This window comes from Larus michahellis, unplaced genomic scaffold, assembly GCF_964199755.1.
Source record: "Larus michahellis unplaced genomic scaffold, bLarMic1.1 SCAFFOLD_78, whole genome shotgun sequence".
NCBI lineage: Eukaryota > Metazoa > Chordata > Aves > Charadriiformes > Laridae > Larus > Larus michahellis.
In genome coordinates this window covers 212291-230954 of record NW_027436116.1, presented here as the reverse complement: position 1 = coordinate 230954, position 18664 = coordinate 212291, and the positions used below count along the sequence as shown (strand labels likewise).

General features: G+C 57.9%; 2 protein-coding genes across 2 annotated transcripts; both read left to right on the top strand.

Moving 5' to 3' along the window:
• The first annotated feature begins 10912 nt into the window (after positions 1 to 10912).
• LOC141736977 (ADP-ribosylhydrolase ARH1-like) lies at positions 10913 to 14512 on the top strand. Its single transcript, XM_074571645.1, has 7 exons — positions 10913 to 10961; positions 11060 to 11283; positions 12198 to 12296; positions 12383 to 12488; positions 12895 to 12974; positions 13047 to 13230; positions 13917 to 14512. The coding sequence occupies exons 1-7, from the start codon at positions 10951 to 10953 to the stop codon at positions 14287 to 14289; spliced, it is 1077 nt and encodes a 358-aa protein (XP_074427746.1). The 5' UTR covers positions 10913 to 10950; the 3' UTR covers positions 14290 to 14512.
• Positions 14513 to 15397: 885 nt separating this feature from the next.
• On the top strand, positions 15398 to 18255 carry LOC141736975 (leukotriene B4 receptor 1-like). The gene has a single exon (XM_074571640.1). The coding sequence runs from the start codon at positions 16743 to 16745 to the stop codon at positions 18132 to 18134; it is 1392 nt and encodes a 463-aa protein (XP_074427741.1). The 5' UTR covers positions 15398 to 16742; the 3' UTR covers positions 18135 to 18255.
• Positions 18256 to 18664: the final 409 nt, after the last annotated feature.

Here is an 18664-nt window from a genome sequence, read left to right as displayed (position 1 = left end):
GTGGCTCTGTACATTAGGGAGCTGTTTGACTCTATAGAGATAGACTCCAGTGATGAAGAAGTTGAGTGTTTATGGGTAAGGGTGAAAGGGAAGGCTAACAAAGGTGATTTTGTGCTGGGAGTCTGCTATAGACCACCCAACCAGGATGAGCAGGTTGATGAGGTATTCTATAAGCGGCTGGCTGCAGTCTCGCAAACGCCAGCCCTTGTTCTAGTTGGGGACTTCAACTTACCAGGCATCTGCTGGAAATATAACACAGCAGAGAGCAGGCAGGCTAGGAGGTTCCGCGAGTGTATGGAGGATAACTTCCTGGCACAAATGGTAGGTGAGCCTACCAGGGGAGGTGCCTTGCTAGACCTGCTGTTCACAAACAAAGAAGGGCTAGTGGGGGACGTGGAGGTCGGAGGCCGTCTTGGGCTTAGTGACCATGAAATAGTTAAGTTTTCCATCCATAGTGAGGTAAGGAAGGGGGTTAACAAAACCTCCATCTTGGACTTCCGGTGGGCAGACTTTAGCCTGTTCAGAACCCTGGTTGGGAGAGTCCCGTGGGAGGTAGTCCTGAGAGACAAAGGAGCCCAGGAAGGCTGGACGCTCTTCAAGAGGGAAATCCTAAAGGCCCAGGAGCAGGCTGTCCCCATGAGGCACACAATTAAAGGGCGGGGAAAATGGCCGGCCTGGATGAACAAAGAGCTCTTGATGGGACTTAAGGAAAAAAGGAAGGTTTACCACCTTTGGAAGAGGGGACAGGCAACTCAGAAGGAGTACAGAGATCGTGTTAGGTCGTACAGAGATCGTGTTAGGTCATACAGAGAAAAAATCAGGAAGGCAAAAGCCCAGCTGGAACTCAACCTGGCAATTAATATAAGGGACAACAAAAAAAGTTTCTATAAATATATCAACAAAAAGAGAGTGACAGAGAATGTCCATCCCTTACTGGATGCGGGGGGAAACCTTGCAACCAAGGACGAGGAGAAGGCTGAGATACTTAATGCCTTCTTTGCCTCTGTCTTTAATAGTCAGACCAGCTACTCCCGGGGTGTTCAGCTTCTTGGGCTGGAAGATAAGAATGGAGAACAGAACAACTCCCCTGTAATCCAGGAGGAAGTAGTTAATGATTTGCTTATGCACCTGGACACGCATAAGTCTATGGGGCCGGACGGGATTCACCCAAAGGTTCTCAGGGAGCTGGCAGGAGAGCTCACCAAGCCTCTCTCCATTATCTATCAACAATCCTGGTCAACAGGAGAGGTGCCGGATGACTGGAGAGTGGCCAATGTGACACCCATCTACAAGAAGGGCCGGAAGGAGGATCCCGGAAACTACAGGCCTGTCAGCCTGACCTCGGTACTGGGAAAGATCATGGAGAGGATCATCCTGAGTGAGCTCTCAAGGCAAGTGCAGGGCAGCCAAGGGATCAGGGCCAGCCAGCAGGGGTTTACGAAAGGGAGGCCCTGCCTGACCAACTTGATCTCTTTCTATGACCATGTGACCCGCTTTCTCGATGAGGGGAAGGCTGTGGATGTTGTCTACCTGGACTTTGGTAAGGCCTTCGACACCGTCCCCCACTGCATTCTCCTGGAGAAACTGGAGAATCATGGCATAGACAAGTGTACCCTCCGCTGGATAAAAAACTGGCTGGATGGCCGTGCCCAGCGAGTTGTGATTAATGGAGCAAAATCTGGTTGGCGGCCGGTCATCAGTGGTGTCCCTCAGGGCTCAGTTTTGGGGCCAGTCTTGTTCAATATCTTTATTGATGATCTAGACAAGGGGATTGAATACACCCTCAGAAAGTTTGCGGATGACACCAAACTAGGTGGGAGTGTTGATCTGCTTGAGGGTCGGAAGGCTTTACAGAGGGATCTAGACAGGTTGGATCAATGGGCCAAGGCCAACGTGATGAGGTTTAATAAGGCCAAGTGCCGGGTCCTGCATTTTGGTCACAACAACCCCGGGCAACGCTACAGGCTTGGGGCTGAGTGGCTCAAAAGCTGCCCGGCAGAAAAGGACCTGGGAGTGTTAGTGGACAGCCGGCTTAACATGAGCCAGCAGTGTGCCCAGGTGGCCAAGAAGGCCAATAGCATCCTGGCTTGTATCGGGAATAGCGTGGCCAGCAGGAGTAGGGAAGTCATCATGCCTCTGTACTCGGCACTGGTGAGGCCTCACCTTGAGTGCTGTGTTCAGTTTTGGGCCCCTCACTACAGGAAAGACATTGAAGTGCTGGAGCGTGTCCAGAGGAGAGCCACCAAGCTGGTGAGGGGTCTGGAGAACAAGTCCTATAAGGGGAGGCTGAGGGAACTGGGCATGTTTAGTTTGCAGAAGAGGAGGCTGAGGGGAGACCTCATTGCCCTCTACAACTACCTGAAAGGAAACTGTAGAGAGGCAGGGGTTGGCCTCTATTCCCAAGGGAATAACGACAGGACCAGAGGAAATGGTATAAAGCTGCGGCAAGGGAGATTTAGATTAGATATTAGGAAGAATGACTTTACTGAAAGAGTGGTCAGGCACTGGAACAACCTGCCCAGGGAGGTGGTGGAGTCACCATCCCTGGAGGTATTTAAGAAACGTGTAGACATGGCTCTTCAGGGCATGCTCTAGTGCCCAAGATTATTGGTTTGTGGTGGGGTGTTGTGTGTGGGGTTGTGGATGTGGAGTTTAGTTGGTGGGTGCTTTTTTGTGTTTGTTTTTTTTTTTTTTTTAATGTGGTTGGACTCGATGATCTCAAAGGTCCCTTACAACCACTAAGATTCTATGGTTCTGTGATTCTGTCTCGTCTTTTAACCTCCTGATGCATTGTTTCCTCCACTGACCAGCTGCCCTTACTCACTGGGCTCGGGTGCAAATATTGAACCACACGAGTGTCACAGAATTCCTTCCTTTGGGCTTCCCCTCCCTCCACCCTCAGGAGTGCCTGGTGGCAATTGCTCTCCTGGCTTCATACGTGGTGATCTTAGTGGGAAACACGCTAATCATTTCCCTCGTTCCTGCTGAAGGACACCCCTACAGGCCCGCATTAACTTTTCCTCCGTAACCGCTCCTGTTTGGAGATGCATCCATCACCACTGCATCCATCACGACGAAAGCCACAGGAAACTTGCTGGTGGGCAGCAAAGCCATTGCCTACCCAGGCTGCTTAACTCAGGGCTACTTCTGCTCTCTTCTGGGCTACAGTGAGTTTGCCCTTCTGGCTGTCATGTCCTATGACCGTTATGTGGCCATATGCCACCCTCATCAGTACCCCATGCTCATTCCCAGTCAGCTTTGCCTTCAGCTGCTGTTGGACCCTTGGACACTCTCACAGTAGAGAGGTTTTTTTCCTCATGTAGAGATGGAGATTCCTGTTTTCGAGCTTGTGGCCCTTGCCCCCTGTCCTGTCACTGGGCACTACTGGAAAGTGTCTGGCACCTTCATCTTGCCACCTGCCCTTTGGAAATTATCTCAGTCTGCTCTTCTCCAGGCTAAACAGCCCCAGGGCTCTCAGCCTTTCCTCAGCAGGGAGATGCTCCAGTCCCCGGATCATCTTCGTAGCCTCTGCTGGACTGTCTCCAGCAGTTCCCTGTCCTTCTTGAACTGGGGAGCCCAGAACTGGACACAGTACTCCAGGTGCAGCCTCACCAAGGCAGAGTAGAGGGGGAGGATGACCTCCCTCCACCTGCTGGCCACACTCTTCTTGATGCACCCCAGGATGCCATTGGCCTTCTTGGCCACAAGGTCCCATTGCTGGCTCATGGTCATCCTGTTGTCCACCAGGACTCCCAAGTCTCTTTCCACAGAGCTGCTCTCCAGCAGGTCAGCCCCCAACCTGTCCTGGTGCACGGGGTTATTCCTCCCCAGATGCAGCACCCTGCACTTGCCCTGGTTGAATTTCATAAGGTTTCTCTCCACCCAACTCTCCAGCCTGTCCAGGTCTCTCTGGATGGCAGCACATCCTTCCAGTGTGTCAGCCACCCCTCCCAGCTTTGTGTCATTGGCAAATGTGCTGAGGGTGCACTCTATCCCCTCATCCAGGTCACTGATGAACATATGGAACAGGACTGGACCCAGCACTGTCCCCTTGGAAAGCCGCTAGTTACAGCCCTCCAACTGGACTCCGCATTGCTGATCACAGCCCTCTGAGCTCTGCCATTCAGCCACTTCTCCATCCACCTCACTGTCCACTCCTCTAACTGCCACTTCCCAAGCTGACCTATGAGGATGTTACGGGAGACTGTGTCAAAAGCCTTGCTGAAGTCAAGGTAGACATCGTCCACTCCTCTCTCCATCATCCACCAGTCACGCCATCATCAAAGGCTACCAGATTGGTCAAGCATGATTCCCCCTTGGTGAATCCATGCTGACCACTCACGATGACCTTCTCTTCCTCCTCATGCTTAGACATAACATCCAGGATGAGCTGTTCCATCACCTTTCCAGGGATGGAGGTGAGGACGACCAGCCTGTAGTTCCCCAGTTCCTCCTTCTTGCCCTTTTTGAAGACTAGAGTGACGTTGGCCTTCCTCCAGTCCTTAGGCACCTCTCCTGTACTCCAGGACCTTTCCAAGATGACAGAGAGTGGCTTCCCAATAACATCTGCCAGCTCCCTCAGCACATGTGGGTGCATCCCATCAGGGCCCATGAATTTGTTGGTGTCAGGTTTGCCTAAATGACCTCTAACCAGATCCTCCTCCATCGAGGCAGAGTCTTCCTTACTCCAGGCTCTCCCTCCTGCCTCCAGGGTCTGGGGTTCCTGAGGACCAGCCTTAGCTGTAAAGACTCAAGCAGAGAAGGCATTCAGTAACTCCGCCTTCTCTGCATCCTCCATCTCCAGGGCACCCACCTCATTCAGCAGCAGGCCCACATTTTCCCTCGTCTTCCTTTTACTGCTGATGTACTTGAAGAAATCCTTCTTTTTGTCCTTGACATCCCTTGCCAGGTTTCATTCCAAGCAGGCCCCGGCCTTCCTCATTGCATCCCTGAGTACTCTGACAGAGCTCCTATACTTCTCCCAAGTGTCCAGTCCCTTTTTTCTCCACATTCTGTGAACTTCCTTCTTCTGTCTGAGTTTTGCAAGAAGCTCTGGATTGTGCCAGAGCACTGAAACAGGCTGCCTGGAAAAGTTGTGGAGTGTCTTTCTTGGGAGCTATTTAGAACCCGCTGGGGTGTGTTCCTGTCTAGCCTGCTCCAGGTGAACCCGCTTTGGACCAGATGATCTCCAAAGGTCCCTTCCAATCCTTACGTCCCATGATTCTGTGATACTGCGACAGGGGCAGGGATGCCGATACTGACCCGGATACACCCAGCGTGGCACACACCGGTACAGAGATGGACAAAATTCCACACAGAGATACTGCTATGGGTCAACCCCACCTGGACACCAGGTGCCCACTAAAGCCACTCTGTCCCACCCTCCTCAACTGGACAGAGGAGAAAAAACATAAAAAAAGGTCTGAGGGTCTAGATAAGGTCTCCGCAACTGCCATCATGGGCAAACCAGACTGAACTTGGGGAAAAAATTAATTTTATTACCACGTAAATAAGAGTAGGGTAAAGAGAAATAAAACCAAATCTTAACACACTTTCCCCCCATGCCTCTTGTTTTCCTGGGCTCAACTTCGCACCCGTTTTCTCTACCTCATCCGTCTGAGTGATGCAGGGTGGGCGGGGAAGGGGGGTTGGGGTCAGTTCATCACACATTGTCTCTGTCTCTCCTTCACCCTCAAGCTCTTTCCTGGCTCCAGCGTGGGCTCCTCTCCATGGGACACAGCTCTCCATGGATTTCTCCGATGTGGGTCCTTCCCACGGGCTGCAGATCTTCACAAACAGCTCCAGAGTGGGTCCCCCATGGGGTAACAAGGTCCTGCCGGCAAATCTGTTCCAGCGTAAGCTCCTCTCTCTCTCTCCGCGTGGGCCCACAGGTCTGTCACATTAAAAGGATTGTAGTTCCGATATTTGTCTCTTAGAGTTCCCAGAACTTTCGCTGATTTACTATCAGGGTCCCAGCAAAGGACTTTCACTAAGTCAGTTTCACAATTAATCGAGATCAGTCTAGCAAAAATAATACTGTAGTTTCAATATTTCTTTGTCAGTATCCCACCAAAGGACTTTCACTTAATCAGATTCAGGAATAATCGAAATTGGTTATTTTGTTGAGAGTGATAGTCGCAGATTCGAGCTTGCCGTTGGTAAACTCACTGACTACAATAGCACTTAATTAATTAGGGTTACTATTGCTAGCAAAAATAGCAAGAGTACAACAACCTGGGGTAACATTCCCCAGAGGGGGAAGGCGCAGCGCTTACCCAGCACAGCGTCCCTGCCTGGGGTGGAGGGAGAGAACGCAGACCCTCGACTGCTCCCTCGGGTATCAAGTTTCTTCTCTCCCCATTTAACAGTCATTTTCTCCATCCTTTTATCCCCCAAATTCCCAGGCTTCCCTCCCCTAGGTGATGTGTAGTATGATTTGGGTGGAAAGATGAGTGCTATAGTCATATATGTTTAGCACGATCTCTGAAATCTTCATTAGCATATACAGGGGTGTCAACTCGAATATGCATTTCACAGGTAATGAGGCAAAGGTCAATTATCGGGCACAGCAGCCTCTTGAGGAAACAAAGAGCTGCACAAAGCCTCTGTTATCTTGATATCTTTACTCCTGGCTCCCCAAGACTCCTCCGTTATTTACACACCCTGTGATGGCCAGACAAGTCTTCACCCCCCCTCGGTTGCACAAGAGAGAGCAAAGCCAGTCTTAATTGCTTCACCTCGTTATCCAAATTCCACAAGGTCCTGCCAGGAGCCTGCTCTCCTCCGGGTCCTCCATGGCCTCCACCATTAACCTCCACGGGCCGCAGGAGAATCTCTGCTCCGGCACCTGGAGCATGGGCTCCCCCTCCTTCTTCACTGACCGCGGTGCCTGCAGGGTTGTTTCTCTCCCATGTTCTCACTCCTCTCTCCGGCTGCGGCTGCACAGCAGGATTTTTTTCCCCATTCCTAAATATCTCACCCCAGAGGGGCTTCCACCGTCGCTGACGGGCTCAGCTTTGACCAGTGGTGTGTCCGTCTTGAAGCCAACTGGCAATGGGCCTTTTGGACCCGGGGGCACCTTCTGGTGTCTTTTCTTGGAACGGGTTGCCCAGAGAGGTGGTGGAGGCCCCATCCCTGGAGGTGTTCAAGGCCAGGCTTGAAGACACTCTGAGCAACCTGATCGAGTTGAAGATGTCCCTGCTTACTGCAGAGGGGGTTGGACTAGATGGCCTTTAGAGGTCCCTTCCAACCCAACGCATTCTGTGACTCTGTGATTCTCAGAAGTCCCCTGTACTAAAACCTTGCCACGCAAATCCAACAGACCCTTCAGCTCTTTCTGGCGGCAGGTTGTGCCCACATGGTGCTCACGCTTCCACCTAATGGTGACTGGTGCCAGCAGACGCGAGGCCTCAGCATGAGCTGTGCTAGATGAAATCGCAACCGGAGCTGAAAGAACGGTCACCCGCCAGTCAGGGAATGACCCACGGAGTTTGTGGGTGCCTTGCCCCTGTCCTGACTGCGACAGTGGGATTCGGGGCTTCTCTTCACCTCTCCCGGTTGCAATTTCTGCGATTTGGGTGTTCGCGGCCTCCCAGTGCTGGCCAAGAACCTTCAGTTCTGGAGATGCCCTGCCCCTCTCCTGAACCTGATCTGTGAGGCTTAGGGGTTGACCCATGGATTTGAGGGTTTCCCTTTCTCTGTTCTGGCCCTGATCCATGGTATTTTGGAGGTGGCCGGCCCCTGTATTGGCTGTGATCCATGGGGTGGGGAGTTCCCTGCCCCTTACCTGGCTGTGACAAGGTGTGGGGTTCTCTACCCCTGCCTTGGCTGCTACCAGTGGGGTTTAGGGGATCCCTGCCCCTGTTCTGGCCCTGATCTGAAGTGTTTTGGGGATCCCTGCCCTGTCCAGGCCCTAAACCTTGAGCTTCGGAGTTTCCTGGCCCCCTCTCTTCCATGACCACCATGGCTTGGAAGGGGGGTTGGGGTGCCATTATTTTGGCCGGTGCATGACCCACGGGGTTTGGGGGTGTTCTGTGCCCATCCCGGCCCTGACCCACGGCGTTTGGGGTGCCCCGTCCCTGGCCGGTGTGTGACCCATGGCATTTGGGGGTGTCCTGTGCCCATCCCGACCCTGACCCACAGGTTTGCGGTGCCCTTGTTGTGGCCGGTGCGTGACCCACGGGGTTTGGGGGTGTCCTGTGCCCATCCCGGCCCTGATCCACGGCGTTTGGGGTGCCCTTATTGTGGCCGGTGCGTGACTGTGGAATAATTACTAAATTGGCCAAGAATACAAAAATAAAGCATTGTTCACACATTAAGGAAAGTCATAAATTCAAGAGGCTTCTGAGGTAGAATACAGCCGCAGCTAGCACACGAAGAATGCAACATCTGCGATTCCCTGTACAAGGTTGTTTGCGAAACTACACGAGGGATGTAACGGAACACGCTTGTTCCGTGGCCTTCCCTTGTGACGAATAGCAGATATGGGGACGAGATGGTACTACGGAACTGATAAGCGGCCTACACGCTACCCGAGCCAACATTTCGTCAAATGTTGATGAAATGCTGTCCTTTGTGCGAACTTTGCTCACCACAATGTACCAAAACACACCTCCATCCCGGAGGCTATCCGCCCCCGAGGTGTGAACACTCCTCCTTGAGTACATTAATCATAATAAAAGTACGTATGACTAAAGTCACTCAAACTCCACTTTGAAGATAAAAAAATAGTATAAAAATAGACTAAGAGAGAGGGGATGTCAGGGAAGACACCATCGCGAAGAATTCCACTGCTGATTTCCGGGATCAGTCGACGGGCTGAGCCTTTCTTCCCCTGCATAGGGACGCCTTTGGGTAAGACTTCGATTACACCGAGCGCTTTCTCGGGGACTTAGAAATTTCTCTAGAGAATCTCTACCCTACATTTATAGCCAGGCTGTATCGTTTATAACCTTGCCGCGTGTTTTGTATACTCTCATTTGCACGTGCTTTGCAGACAGTGTATTTATCACCAGCAATCCTAAAGAACCTGTATATCTGTTGTTTAAATAAACTGCACTGTTTAAGTAGCTAGTCGTTTCGCTTTCTCACTGAACGCGACCAAAACTTGAGAGAGGCCGTGCTAGTTCAGGAGCACGACTAGACTGAAGGTGCAGCCCACTATTAGCGTATCCAAATCGTAATAGTTTAATACATATTAAACATGATTGGACTGATAGTGCTGAATTGGGCATCGCTCAGAATTTAAACCTAGACGCACCTGGTCCCCCACCTCGGTGAGGAGTGTTAGAACGCAAGGGGGTTTATCTTCTGCCAAAACCGCTTGGCCCCGTTTCACGCAACAGTGACCCACGGGGTTTGGGGGTGTCCTGTGCCCATCCCGACCCTGACCCACAGGTTTGGCCGGTGCGTGACCCACAGGGTTTGGGGGTGCCCCGTGCCCATCCCGGCCCTGACCCCCAGGGTTTGGGGTGCCCCGTCCCTGGCCGGTGTGTGACCCACGGGGTTTGGGGGTGTCCTGGGCCCATCCCGACCCTGACCCACAGGGTTTGGGTTGCCCTTATTTTGGCTGGTGCGTGACCCACACGGTTTGGGGGTGTCCTGTGCCCATCCCGACCCATGGGGTTTGGGGTGCCTTTATTGTGGCCGGTGCGTGACCCATGGGGTTTGGGGGTGTCCCGTGCCCATCTCAGCCCTGACCCACGGCATTTGGGGTGCCGTTATTTCAGCCGGTGCGTGACCCATGGAGTTTGGGGGTGTCCTGTGCCCATCCCGGCGCTGACCCACAGCGTTTGGGGGTACCCTGCCCCCTTCCTGATGCTCAACCGCAGGGTCCGGGGGCTTCTTTTTTTGGTGCCTGAATGGCCTCTTTGGGGTGGGGGCAGGACGAAACCTCAATTTCTGTTAAGTTCAAACCAAAAAAAATATAAATCCAAAACGAATTTTACTCCTCGTCATTCGCCTGTTTCACTACCCACAGCCTGTCACCCGCCCCACCCCCCGGCACGATTTTTACCAATAGAGCAGAGATCTGTGCCTTGTTTGGCATAATTTGATTCAAAAAAAGAAAAAAACAAAAAGGAATAAAAAAGAAGAAAACCTATCACTGTGGAGCGGAGAGCTGCGCTTCTTTGGGGCTTTTCTTGGGCCTGCGCCCATGCTCAGTCGTAATTAGGGCTCTGCAGTTTAAGGGGGGGGGGTTAACACCTCGCTGCCCGCTGCCGAACAGGAATGTTACTCATTTTCAAAGAGCAAAACCCAGCGGGGTTTTTTTTGGTTGTTTTTTTATTTTTTATTTTTTAATGTGGGAGCCGCCCCCCGCCCCCTTCCTCCATGTTGGGCTGCAAATCGCCACCCCCAGCCTGGACGGGTTCCCAGTGTCAGAGGGATTTCGCCCCAAAATACGTGTTGTCGTCAAAAATACACATTTCTCGGGGGGTGGGGGGTGGGGGCCGCTGCTCCTTTTCTCCCTCTCCCCACCCTCCCCGGGGGCCTGACGAAACCCTAAATCCTCCCCAAACTCCATCTCCTCCAAGTGTCCACTTTGGGTGTCCCCCCGCTCCGGCCCCGGCCCTTTTATTGCCCCCCGCCATGACACTTTGGGTGCCCCTCCATGAGCCTCCATCACCCCTTTGAGCCACCCAGGTGGCCCCTGTCTCTCTCTTGGGTGTCCCCCTGTCCCTTTAGTGTCCGCCCGCCCCCCCCCCAAAGCTGTGTCCCTTCGGGTACCCCCAGCCCCCTTTGGGGTCCCTCTTTGGGGATGTCCTTTTGGGGACACCTGGAGCCTTCCCTCCACTCCACCCCTGCCCTGGGGTCCCTCACCCCCTTGCCACGGGGACGCTGCCTCTGTCTGTGCCCCCCCCCCAAGTCCCCCTAGTCCTCCTTAAGGGCCCCCAGCCAGCGCTGGCCCCATGCCCGGGGCCCTGACGGGCATCCCCAGCTGCCACCGCCATGGCGGAGACGTGAGTGTCGGCTGGGGGGGGGGGGGTGGTGGTCCCTGGCACCCCGCTCCCAGCAGTGGGCACCCCCCCCGAACCCCACGTTTCCCCCCATCCCTCAGGGTGCCACCAGTGGAAGCCTATGAAGCCGCCATGGTGCTGAGCGGGGTGGGGGACGCACTGGGCTACCGGGGGGGCCGCTGGGAGTACTGCACCTCCGGGCCCCACATCCACGCCGAGCTGGCCCAGCTCGGGGGGCTGGACGCTATCACCCTCGAGCCCCCCGAGTGGCCTGTCAGCGACGACACCGTCCTCCACCTCGCCACCGCCGAGGGCCTGGCCACAGGTCCGGGGTTGGGGGGTTGGGGGGGGGGGGAGGCAGCGGTCTCCATTGCACCCCCACCCCCTGCCCAGGCACAGGGGAGGGTCCCCAGGGGGAGGGTGCCCCACGGCGGGGGGGGACATGTTGGGTGTCCCCTTTGTACCCCTGGGCTGGATGGGGGGGGGGTCTCTGCAGGGTGGGGGGGTGTCCGTTACACCCCTGAAATGCCCGGGGGGTCCTGGGAGGGTTTGGGGTTCCCCATTGTACCCCAGACCAAACTGGAGGGTACTGGGAGGGGGTTTTGGGGGTCCCCGACCAGCCCTGGAGGGGGTTGGGAGCATCCTAATTCCCCCCCACACACACTTTTTAGACATTCCCCATTTCCCCAAAAAATAAACTGTGGGCCCCTTTTCGGGGGGGGGGGTGTCCTATTTTTCCCCACATTTTGTGGGAATTTGTGTTCCCTTTCCTCCCATATTGGGTGCTGGCGGCAGTGGCGGGGGGGAGAGGGGGGACACCATTTCTCCCTCCCAATCTGGGGGGTCCGTGTGTGTGTGTGTGTGTGGTGGGGGTGGGGTGGAATTACCCCTTTCCCACCCAATTTGGGGTGCTTGGGAAGATGCCCCATTTCTCCTGAGCTTTGTGGGGGGGGTTGCGGATGTTGTTCCCCTTCCTCTCCCGTTTCGGGGAGCCGTGGGTGGGGTGGTGTCCCCTTTTCCCTACACTTTTGGGGGTCCATGGGGGGGGATGTCCCCTCCTCCCCCCCCAGTTTTGGGTTCTCCATGGGGCGGTTTTCTCATTCCCCACCAGCTGGTTCCTCCTCCTCCCCCTCCTCCTCAGCTTTTGGGGGGTGGCGTTACCTCTCCCCTCCAGTTTTGGGTGGCCAATGGAGGGGGGGTCCTCACTGACAAACACCCCCCCCCCCCCGCCACCCCCAGGCCTGGAGGGGGAACCTCTGCTGCAGGAGCTGGCTCACCGCTACGTGGCCGCCATGGGGGACATGGAGGGGCGCAAGCCGGGGCCCACCAGCATCCTGGGTGAGTCGGGGGAGGGCAGCTGGTGCAGGGGGACAGGGGGTGACAAGATGTGTGTGGGGGGGGTCTCACCCCCCCGCCCTCCCCAGGCACCTCCCAGCTGCGGCCAGGGGAGCCCGAGGGCTATCGCATCCCCTTCAACCCCACCGGTACCGGCTGCGGGGCCGCCATGCGCAGCCTGGCCATCGGCCTCAGGTGGGGACGGGGACACGGGGACACGGAGGGACAGGGGGATGGAGGGGGACAGGGTGGGGATGGGGACACAGGGACATGGGGACACGGAGGGACAGGGGGATGGAGGGGGACAGGGTGGGGATGGGGACACAGGGACACGGGGACATGGAGGGACAGGGGGATAGAAGGGGACAGGACGGGGACGGGGACGTGGGAACATGGGGGTACAGGGACATGGGGACACAGGGGGATGGAGGGGGACAGGGTGGGGACATGGCGGGGGATAGGGACACAAGACTTCAAACCTGGTGGAGCTGGGGACATGAGAGGGATGGGGACACATGGCGGGGATGGGGACATGGTGGGGATGGGGACAGGGAGGGGACAGGGCTGGGGACAGGGAGGGGACCGGCTGGGGACCCTGCAGGTACCCCCGCGCTGCGGAGCTGCCGACGCTGATCTGCGTGAGCATCGAGAGCGGGCGCATGACCCATCACCACCCCACCGGTGGGTGCCAGGCTGGGGGGACAGGGCTGCAGGGGACACTGGCACCCACCTGACCCATCCACGTCCCCGCAGGCTACCTGGGGGCGCTGGCCGTGGCCCTCTTCGGGGCACTGGGGGCGCGAGGGGAGCCCCCGCAGCGCTGGGGGGCCGAGCTGCTGCGCGTTCTGCCCCTGGCCTGGGACTACGTGGAGGGCACCGGGGTGGCCGTTGGGGACAACGCCGCCGCCTGGCCCTTCTTTGGGGATGCCTGGCACCGGTGAGGCTCCGGGGGGCGGAAGGGGTGTCACTGGGAGCACTGGGAGGGGGCGGTGAGGATACTGGGAGGGGCTCGGGGGGTCACTGGTGCCTCTCTCTCCCAGTCCTGGTGGCATGCCATACTGGTGTCACTGCTCTGTGCCCCCACATCCCCCGCGTCCCCTGCCCCACCATCCCTGGTGTCACCCTGGTGCCCAGTTTGCCCGCACGGTCACCAGTGCCCATCCTGTCCCTGCTGCCCCCGGTGTCCCCAGGTCACCAGTGTCCCCACCAGTGCCGCCGTCCTCAGCTGTGGGAAAGTGGCCCGGGGCCACCCCACTTCCCTTCCCCCAGACCTCAGTGTCCCTGATGTCCCTTGGTGTCCCTGGTGGTGTCCCTGCTGCAGCCGCTGCCATGGTGCCCCCAGGTGTCCCACTTGTCCCTAGTGTCCCCACAGGTACCTGGTATGACAGGGGCTGCTGGAGACCCCCAGCCCCGTGCCCCCCGGTGTCACCGGTCACCCCGTTGTCACTGGTGACACCAATGACCCCAATGTCCCAAGTGACACCAGTGTCCCCCGTGACTCTGGTGGTGCACATGTCTCCAGTGTGACCCCGGTGTCCCTACTGACCCCGATATCCCCGGTGTCCCCACGTTCTCAGCGTCCCCAGTCTTCCCAGTGACACCAGTGTCCCCGTGTCCTTGCAGGTACCTGGAATCCCGGGGACTCCTGGAGGGCGGTGGCCCACTGAAGGTGCCACTGCTCCAGTCCCCGGCTGAGCGGGATGCAGCGTACCTGGGCTGGGCGCTGGAAGGGTGGCCGGGCCGCAGCGGCCACGACGCACCCATGGTGGCCCTGGAGGCCCTGCTGGCAGCTGGCGGCTCCTGGGAAGACCTGTGTGCCAGGGGGGTGCTGCACGGCGGGGACAGTGACTCCACGGGGACCATTGCTGCCGGGTGCTGGGGGCTGCTGGGGGGGCTGGCGCCCATCCCCCCCGGGCTGCACCGCGGCCTCGAGTACCGCGGGCGGCTGCGCGATGCTGCCCACCGCCTCCACGCGCTGGCCTGGGGGACACGCTGAGGGTCCCCTGCAGTCCCCCTGCTGGGAAAGCCCCCAGGGTGCAGTGGGGACCTTCAGGGGGTCCTGGAGGGGCTCGAGAAGGGTCTTGGGGGGGGTCAGCTGGGACCTTCATGGGATGCTGGGGGGCTCAGGAGGGTCCATGAGGGTCAGCAGGAGACCCCAGAACCTCCCCGAGGAGCCCCAGTCACCCTCCCCCCAGTAAAAATGTGACCCCTCCGAGTCACTCTGTGTCCAGGTTTGTGCCCTGGGTGGGAGCCCCCCCTCAAAGCCAAGTCTGCTCCAGGCCAAGTTCTGGCCCCCCCAGAAGGCTCCTGGCAATTGAACACCTCGGGGGGCCTTTTCCTGGACTCTCTCCCAGTAAGTCCAGCTCTCGTGTACTGGTGGGGCAGGACTGATGGCACCTGGCTGAAGGACACACAGGGTGGTGGGTCGCAGGGTGGTGGGTTGCAGTGTGATGGGTCCCAGGGTGGTGGGTCCCAGGGTGATGGGTCGCAGGGTGGTGGGTCCCAGGGTGGTGGGTTGCAGTGTGATGGGTCCCAGGGTGATGGGTCCCAGGGTGGTGGGTTGCAGTGTGATGGGTCCCAGGGTGATGGGTTGCAGGGTGGTGGGTTGCAGTGTGATGGGTCCCAGGGTGGTGGGTCCCAGTGTGACGGGTCGGAGGGTGGTGTCTCCCAGTGTGGTGGGTCCCAGGGTGATGGGTCAGAGGGTGGTGTCTCCCAGGGTGGTGGGTCCCAGTGTGATGGGTCTCAGGGTGGTGGGTTGCAGGGTGGTGGTCCCAGTGTGACAGGTCCCAGGGTGGTGGGTTGCAGGGTGGTGGGTCCCAGTGTGGTGGAACCCAGTGTGACGGGTGCCAGGGTGATGGGCACCCTGGATGATGGGTCCCAGGGTGATGGGTCCCAGGGGGAGATGGGCACCCAGGGTTATGCCACGCAGGGCCATTTCACCTATGGTGACGTGCCACAGGGCGATGGGCCCCAGGGTGATGGCACCCAGGGAACAGGCCCCAGGTTGATGGCCCACATTGTGCCCAAGTGCTTCTACCACAGCCTTCGTTGATAAAAATGATCCTTGATCCCAAAATTACCCAGGAAACACCAGGATTATGATCAAAAAGTGCTTTATTTGAAGCCCTGTCTCTACTCTGGTGGAAAGAAAGAAGAAATTAAAAGGAAAACTATTTGGTTTTATTCTCCTTCAAACCTTTGTGGACTTCTGAGTTCTGGGAAAGTTCTTCCCATGGTGGCTGAAAGCCTTGGGTTGGATCGCAGCGTGGTCCCACCTGGAGAGCATCTGCCGAGACCCAACCTCATGAGTTTGGAGGGGCAAAAAAAAAAATGCAGCGGAGGGTGAAAAAGGCCAACCTTGCCCATTTCTTGTCTTGGGACACATCGTTTGGTCAAGGGCATTGTGGGAATTTTGGGGAAGAGCTGGAAGGGGAAACTTGGATCCTGCTGCAGGACATCTCCAGTCTTACCTCTCTTTGTTTGGACAGTGGCATGATGGGAAATGGGGAATCCTTCAGCGTGGTGGGTTACTGAAGGGCACCTCTGTCACCGGGTCTTCTTCTCACTTGGGGTCACCCCGTCATGGGGGGCATCTGTTGGGGTTTGTCCCGATTTTAGGGCCAGAACCCAAAGGTTAGGACAGGATGGATGGACGGGCGGATGGAGGGAAGAGAATGTACGTTGACCATACCACGCATAGAAGACGACCTTCCCTGTCCCCTCCACACCATCTCCATGAGCTCCCACCACCCCCACAGCCATGTGATGGAGCAACCAGACCGCCGCCTCCTGGAGGGCCTCCGGGAGGGGTTCCCTACCTGGTGGCAATGCCACCGCTTCTGTCACAGACACCCCCCCCACCAGGGGACAAATTAAGTCCACCATCCCTCCCCCACCATGTCCCCTTTGTCTCCCCGTGGTTTTCTTGCCTCCTTCCTCTTGCGCGAGCGTTTCCTGCCTGGGGCTGGGGGGAGGGGAAGAGGCACCTAACGGTCACGGCCACTGGCGGTGACAAGGACACCAAGGATCCACCAGCCCCACCAGAGGCTCCAGGAAGGAACATCTGAGCCCCCAAGGTACAGGAGGGAAGGCTGGTGGGGTGAGAGGTCCTGGAGGGGCTCCTGAAAAATATGGGGGGCAACGACTAGAAGGTCTCGAAGGTGATGGGGAGGTCTGGTGGGGGGCAACTGGAAGACCTGGGTGGATGACTACGACGTCTAGGGGGGGTGGAAAGTGGGAGGTTTGATGGGGGCAAATGCGCAGTGTGGTGGCCCACTGGGCAATCTGGGGGGCAACTGGGAGATGCGAAGATAGAGGGAAAGAGCCCAGCGGGGTAAAGGAAGAAGAGGAGGAGACTTCAGAGAGCGGGGAGAAGGAAGGAGGGGTGGTGGGATGGAGAAGAAAGGGAGGGGCCCTGGGGAGGGGTGAGATGGGAGATGGGTTGGAGGGATGGAGGGAGGGACGGAGGAGAGGAGGAGAGATGAAGGGAGGGAGGAAAGGATGGAGAGGAGGAGGAAGGGTGGGATGGATGGAGGGATGGAGGTGTGGAGGGAGGGATGGATGAAGGAATGGGTGGAGGGGTGGGAAGAAGGAGGAAGGGATGGATGGATGGAGGAAAGGTGGGATGGAGGAAGGGATGGCGGGGTGGAGAGAGGGATCAGTGGATGGATGGAAGGATGGATGGATGGAGGGCTGGATGGAGAGACACCTGCATTTTCTCGGGAGGATTCTGTGTTCCCCCTCTTCCCACAGCCCCTCTCCACCACCGCCATCATGTCCTTGTGTCCTGCCAACACCTCATCCCCCCCCAACGCCACCACTGCCCCCGTCCCCGGTGCAGCGCTGGGGCTGACCCTGCTGTCGGTGGCAGTGGTGGTGGGGCTGCCGGGCAATGCCATAGTCCTCTGGGGCTGTGCCGTCACCCGCCGGCGCAGCGTCCCCGTCCTCCTCATCTTCCACTTGGCCTTGGCCGACATGGTCACCCTCCTCACCGGTCCCGTCTACATCCGGGCCTTGAGTGCTGGCCAATGGAACATGGGCTTGGCCGTCTGCCGTGGGTGCAACTACCTCTGCGCCGCTGCCATGTACGTCAGCATCTTCCTCATTGCTCTTCTGGCTCTCCATCGGTGCTTGGCGGTCTCCAGGCCAGCGACGACGGTGGTGACGGCAGGTGATCGTGCCGGACAGTTGGCTCATGGAGCGGCAGCGGTGACTTGGTCGGCGGCTTTGGTGTTGGCCATCCCATCCATCATCTTCTGGCAGGTGAAGGACGGGCACTGCAAGCGGGTGCACAGCACGAAGGCTTGGTTGGTGGTCCAAAATCTTCTGGAGACCATCTTGGGTTGGGCCCTGCCGTTGACCACCATAGCCACCGGCTACGGGTTACTGGTCTGCCGGTTACACCAGACCCACTTGGCCCGGCGTGGTCACACCTTCCGCCTGGTGGTCGCCGTGGTGGTGGCCTTCGCTGTCGCGTGGGGACCTTACCACGTGGCCAGCTTGTTGGAAGTGGCAGCAGTCCTCCAAGGGGATGGGGGGATCTTGGAAGTGGCTGCCAAAGCCACCCGGCCACCAGCCACTGCCTTGGCCTTCCTCAGCAGCGCCATGAACCCCCTCCTCTATGCCTGCGCCGGGCGGAGGCTGCGCCGCAGCGCTGTGGGGTCTCTTCTGCCGCGGCTCCTGGAGATCTCGGCCATCGCTGGCAGCTCCCGAGGGACCGTGGCCAAGGGGACCACGCAGGGGGAGAGGGGCTGGAGGGGAAGGGAGCGGGGGGGGACAACAGGGGGGAAGGAGGGGACAATGTTGGAGGAGCAAGGGGGGCAGGGGGAGGGGGGCCCCTAAAACGAACCCCTCCCGCTGTTCATGCGTCCTCTTCTCCACCTCTCCATCCCTCCCACTCCCCGTCCACCTCCATCCCTCCCTCCCTCTGTCCCTCCATCCATCCCTCCATCCCTCTCTCCATCCATCCATTTCTCCATCCCCCCCTCTCTCCATCCCCCCACTATGTCCCCTTGGTGGCCCCACCCGCTCTGTCACCCCTTGCCGAGGGCTGGAGGAGAAACACGACACCTTGAGACCCCCCCGGGGTTTCCCCCGGACAGTGATGTCACCTGTGTCCCTCTGTCCAGGTCGGGACCCCCGTGGGGCACAGGGTGGGGAGGGACAGTGGGGGGCTGGGGGGGCCCAGGGGCCCGGTTCTGGGGAGATACTGGGGGGGTCTCAGGTGGGGCTGGGGGCAGCAGGAGTGTCCCCAGGGGTGTCACCAGGGGGGCACCTCCCAGGAGGTCAGGGTATCCCTGTGGCACCTGGGGGGTGTCACCAGGGGGTACCCACCGGGTCCTGGGGGTGCCACCAGGGTGTCTCCAGGGTGT

Excerpts from the sequence above, each read along its gene's own strand:
- LOC141736977 (XM_074571645.1), top strand. Across the intron at positions 12,297-12,382 it reads GGGGCCCACCAGCATCCTGG|GCACCTCCCAGCTGCGGCCA; the intron begins GTGAGTCGGGGG and ends CGCCCTCCCCAG. Across the intron at positions 12,489-12,894 it reads AGCCTGGCCATCGGCCTCAG|GTACCCCCGCGCTGCGGAGC; the intron begins GTGGGGACGGGG and ends GGGACCCTGCAG.
- LOC141736975 (XM_074571640.1), top strand. The coding sequence starts at position 16,743 with ATGGAGGGAGGGACGGAGGAGAGGAGGAGAGATGAAGGGAGGGAGGAA.